Source organism: Microtus ochrogaster, chromosome 5 (genome assembly GCF_000317375.1).
Source record: "Microtus ochrogaster isolate Prairie Vole_2 chromosome 5, MicOch1.0, whole genome shotgun sequence".
Taxonomy (NCBI): domain Eukaryota; kingdom Metazoa; phylum Chordata; class Mammalia; order Rodentia; family Cricetidae; genus Microtus; species Microtus ochrogaster.
This window is the reverse complement of record NC_022012.1, coordinates 38,128,533-38,133,980: the sequence shown is the minus strand read 5'-3', so window position 1 is coordinate 38,133,980 and position 5,448 is coordinate 38,128,533. Positions and strand designations below refer to the sequence as shown.

Genomic DNA, 5,448 nt, shown 5'->3' with positions numbered 1-5,448 from the left:
AGAGAGAGAGAGAGAGAGAGAGAGAGAGAGAGAGAGAGAGAGAGAGAGAGAGAAGGGAGGTGTGAGGAGCCACCTGGTGGTGATAGCCATACATTCATTGTTTTGTCTTTCAGTTTGCATTATTGGTTGTTCTTAAATTTTTCTTTCTCTCTTTTTCTTTATTTCTTCTTCTCCCTCCTCCCCTTACTTTTTGCTTTTCGAGACAGGGTTTCTCTGTGTAGACCCGGCTGCCTTGGAATTCACTCTGTAGATCAAGCTGGCCTTGAACTCACAGAGATTCTCCTGCCTCTGCCTCCCTAGTGCTGGAATTAAAGGCATGTGCCACCACCGCCTGGCAAGTTTTTCTTTTATACATTTAATCATTTGTTTATTGCGTGGGGTGTGTACAAAGGTCAGAGGACAACTTTCTGGAGTATTTCTCTCCTTCTACCCAGTGTTCCTGGGATTGGTAACAGGAGCCTTTACTCAGTGAACCATCTTGCCAACCCTGTTCACACTATTCCTTTTGCAGGGGAACCAGAAAGAAGGCTGTTCTAATTGTTCCAGGCTCTGACTTTCCTAGGATGAGGTGGGGTTGCCATTTGCCCAGGACCTCTTGGGGCTCAGGTCTGGGAAGAACATCCCAGCTATCAGGTAAGCAGGAAACTCAGATTTGTTTTGACCCCTCCTTTCTGCTTTCGGGGTCCAGATGGTGTTTCCAAAAAAGGAGGGATCCAGACACGAGGTGCGCTAGTCCTCGCTGTGTGGTACTATAGCTGGTGTCCTTGGGCATGTCACCTCACCTCCCAGAGCCTCTTTTGCCCATCTTAAGACAAGGGTGCTGAGTGGGCCCCTTCTAACTGTATCAATCTGACTCTTCACCCAAGACGTTAGCTGCATGTTGGCTGTGTACCAGACTGTGGATTAGATTCTTGGTCTACAATTGTGAATAAAACCAGATGTGAGCCCTGTGCTCATGGAGGGGAAATGGATGATAATCAAATAATCATATGGCTAAATAGAAGATTATGTAATAACTGCTATTTAGAAATAGCACATGCTACTGTAAGAGCAAATTGGAGGGGATCTGATATCAGTGTTGGGGTGTGCATTAGTGGGGCGATGTGGATGGGATCTGCAGATGCCGCCTCTTTCTTCTCTCTGTAGATGAGCATATCTCCTTCCTGACCCACTGGAGTTGGCCCTTTAGAGGGGTGCATCCCCTTGGGCCCGCTAGGTGAGACCTGGGTGTGTCGTACCTCAGAGCACAGACAGACATAGCTAGCTCAGGCAATGGGAACGGTCGGAATGTGCTGTCGTAATCCCCTGGGAGAGAGGGTGGGCAGGTAGGGAGGCAACGTCCCGGGCATCTAGAGGAAGCTGGCTTAGATCGGTTATGTAGGTACACATAACACTGGGGAGTGGGATAAGGCTGGCTGAGGTCAGTCTGTGTCCCGGGAAGGCAGCCATTAGGACTGGAGGCCAGGCCCCGATCCTAGGACAGGGTAAGAGTCAGGGTCTCAGCTTAGAAAGTGCAGTCTGGACTGGACTAAGCCTATGCCAGGGTTGAGCTCAGTTCTAAACTCCAGATCATTCCATGTCTTTGCTCGCAGGGCCTTTATCCGGCACCATGAAAACTCAGCAGACAGTGTTCCCCCACCAGGGAGGCATGGACAGCTGTTCAAGAGCATCTCGGCTACTGGTAAAGAAGGGGTGTGGACAGGAGAGGGCCTGGAAGGAGTGGGAGGATGAGGAAGGCCAGAGGATCTATTATTGTCATCTACTGGTGACCCCTCCCTCCCTCCCTGTCTCCTTCCCTCCTGTCATCTGTGCTTCAAGGGGCCTGTGCACATGGGCCATACACAAAGCACTTACAGAGACATTCTCTCCCTACCTTCAGCCAATCTCGGGTCCTGTAGCCAGGTTAAGACTATATAAAGAGAAAGTCAGGAAGCCAGTCAGCCCAGGCTCTGAGTAATTTATTCAGAATAGAAAAACACCCTATTTTCTGTCATGAGGCTTCTAAACCTTCCGAGTAATCTATTGGTTAAGGGAGTTCTGTGTGCCCATACTAAAATGGGTTCCTGTATCCCTGAGCTCTGTTTTGACTCCCTACCCTGACCTACAAGCACCCTGGCTTGCCCGAAGAACTAGCATCTTCAGTCGCTTGTTTTGACCCATGCCCTCTGCTTTCTCATCCAGAAGCCATCCAAAGGCATCGCTGGAACCTCATGGAGTGGTTTAGCCGGTTGCCCAGAGAGGAGCGTCAGTTTGGACCGACCTTTGCTCTAGACACGGTCCATGTTGACCCTGTGATCCGCGAGAGCACCCCAGACGAGCTGCTTCGTCCATCCGCAGAGCTGGCCACAGGGCATCAACGAACCCAGGCTGGGCAGCCCCCACTGGTCCTGTCTCAGCTTTTTGACCCAGACGCCTGTGGGCGCCGCGTGCAGACAGTGGTGCTGTACGGGACTGTAGGTACCGGCAAGAGCACATTGGTACGCAAGATGGTCCTGGACTGGTGTTATGGAAGGCTGCCTGCCTTTGAGCTGCTCATCCCCTTTTCCTGTGAGGACCTGTCATCCCTGGGCTCCACCCCAGCTTCCTTGTGCCAACTTGTGACCCAGCGTTACACACCCCTGAAGGAGGTACTGCCCCTGATGACCGCTGCCGGCTCCCGCCTGCTCTTTGTGCTCCATGGCCTGGAGCGTCTCAACCTTGACTTCCGGCTGGCAGGCACAGGGCTTTGTAATGACCCAGAGCAACCCGGGGCACCAGCTGCCATCATGGTCAACTTGCTCCGCAAATACATGCTTCCTGAGGTGGGTTGCCCTTTGCCACACTCTGCCACTGCTGCCCTTTAACCTGCTCCATAGGGAATTTTATGTTCTTGGTTTATTGTGCAGGACAGTACCTAGGTTAGTTCACCCTTGGCCCCTCCACTTCCTAACTGTGTGAGCCTGAGCCGTCATTTACCTTCCCAAATGTCTGTCCTTTCCTTGTTCTGTATGGGTTACCATATATTAAGAGCTTAGCCCAGTGCCTGGGGCCATAGTAGATAATCAGTAATTAATATTGATACTTTTTCTGGAAAGGTTCTCATTGTGTAATTCTGGCTGGCCTGGCACTCACTGTCTATACTAGGCTGACCTTTGACTCACAGAGATCCACCTGTCTCTGCCTACTGAGTGCTGGGATGAAAGACATGTCACTGTGTACAGAGCTGTGAGTTATAATGCTGATTAATTATGGTCCCCTTCATTATTGGACAGTCCATATTTAGGGGCTTGAGCTATCAGGAAGTTTCTCTCATAACCTTTAACCCTATCCTTCTCAGGCCAGCATCCTGGTAACCACCCGGCCCTCGGCCATTGGCCGTATCCCTAGCAAGTATGTGGGCCGCTATGGTGAGATCTGTGGCTTCTCCGATACCAACCTGCAGAAGCTCTACTTCCAGCTTCGCCTTAACCAGCCCGATTGTGGATACGGTGCAGGGGGTGCAGGTGTCTCAGCCACACCAGCTCAGCGGGACAACCTGATTCAGATGCTGTCCCGAAACCTGGAGGGGCACCACCAGATTGCAGCTGCCTGCTTCTTGCCCTCCTATTGCTGGCTTGTGTGTGCAACCTTGCACTTCCTGCATGCTCCTACACCTGCTGGCCAGACCCTCACAAGCATTTATACCAGCTTCCTGCGTCTGAACTTCAGTGGGGAAACACTGGACAGCACCCACCCCTCCAATTTATCCCTGATGGCCTATGCAGCCCGAACTATGGGAAAGTTGGCCTATGAGGGAGTGTCATCCCGAAAGACCTACTTCTCTGAAGAGGATGTCCGTGGTTGCCTGGAAGCTGGCATCAAGACAGAGGAAGAATTCCAGCTTCTGCAGATCTTCCGACGAGATGCCCTGAGGTTTTTTCTAGCCCCGTGTGTGGAACCAGGACACCTGGGTGCTTTTGTATTCACTGTGCCCGCCATGCAGGAATACCTGGCTGCCCTCTACATTGTACTGGGCTTACGCAAGACGGCCCTGCAGCGAGTGGGCAAAGAAGTGGTTGAGTTTGCGGGCCGTGTTGGGGAGGATGTCAGCCTGGTACTGGGCATCGTGGCCAAGCTGCTGCCCCTGCGGATTCTGCCTCTGCTATTCAACTTGCTCAAGGTAAAGATCCCTGCCCACAAAACACACACCAACACATACACATACACATCAACACAAACCCAACACACATCCAATACCACCCAATACACACCTACCAACACACACACACACACACACACACACACACACACACACACACATACACACACACTCCTTGCTCCTTCCTCCCAGGATTCCGGACTGCCTCATGATCTTCTGTATGCACTTCTTGCTCTTCTCCCAGTGGGGAGGGGCTGCCTCTTGTATACATGGGAATCTTCTGGAAATTTGATTTTTAGTGGAATTGAGGTCTAAGGAATGGGGAGAAAAAAGCCGCAGTAAGGCTTGGGGAATAAGAGGGAAATTGAGGTTACAGGGACTTTTGAAACAATCCCATATGGATTCCTAACAAGGGTTTCTTTTCTCTTTCTTTCTTTCTTTCTTTCTTTCTTTCTTTCTTTCTTTCTTTCTTTCTTTCTTCCTGCGGCTGGGAGGTCATGGCAGTCCAGTTTGCAGGCCCAGAAATGTCTTATTTTTCTTTTCTTTCAGTGATGCTGGAGATTGAACCCAGGGCCTTGCAAGTGCTAGGCAGCATTTCCACCACCCAGCTACATCCTCAGTAACCCCAGGCCCAGAAACTCAATTGCGTCTGCTCCTTCAGAGGCGATTAGGCCCCAGGAACAATGACTCATCCTAACTCAATCACAGAGACAGGTTTATAGAGCAGATGCCATTTATTCATCTGTACCGGGAGGATGAATGACATCGGTAATTGGTTTAGGACAGTCCACCCTGGCTGCCGGTCCACTCCAGAAACCAGCCAATAGGCCTGAGAGCAATGCCATGAGCCGGGCAGATATGGGATGTTCCTGGGGGGGATGGTGGGAGCCGGTCTTGCTGACATCTGCCAGATGCTTCACTGCTTCTTCCTTTGTTTGCAAATCAGCCCTAGAGGTCTGGAGAGGAGACACTGCTCCAATCTCTGTCTATCTTGAAGACACTGGGCTGGAGAGATGGCTCAATGGTGAAAATGCTCGCAGTGCGAGCATGAGGATTCAGTTTGGATCTCCAGAACCCATGCAAGTGCTGAATGGTTGTGGTGGACCGCACAGAATTCCACCTCCGAAGGCTGAGATACAGGGATCCCTAGAGCAAGCTGGACAGTGAGCACTCAGTCTGATTGAGAGACCCTGCCCCCCAAAACAAGGTGAAAGGGTGATTGAGGATGATTCCTGGGGTTAGTCTTAGGCTTCTTCATACACACCATGCAGTCTCATGCTCCTCTACACACACACACACACACACACACACACACACACACACACACACAC

At 51.1% G+C, this 5,448-nt stretch overlaps 1 protein-coding gene across 1 annotated transcript in view; it reads left to right on the top strand.

The window, feature by feature from the left end:
- Positions 1-5,448, top strand: part of Nlrx1 (NLR family member X1) — a 14,871-nt gene that overhangs the window by 2,092 nt on the left and 7,331 nt on the right. Inside the window, exons 2-6 of the mRNA XM_005347170.3 lie at positions 512-633; positions 1,147-1,216; positions 1,593-1,681; positions 2,182-2,801; positions 3,317-4,138. Coding sequence (XP_005347227.1) covers positions 564-633; positions 1,147-1,216; positions 1,593-1,681; positions 2,182-2,801; positions 3,317-4,138 — 1,671 coding nt within the window. The 5' untranslated portion in view covers positions 512-563. The remainder of the gene's footprint in view (positions 1-511; positions 634-1,146; positions 1,217-1,592; positions 1,682-2,181; positions 2,802-3,316; positions 4,139-5,448) is intronic.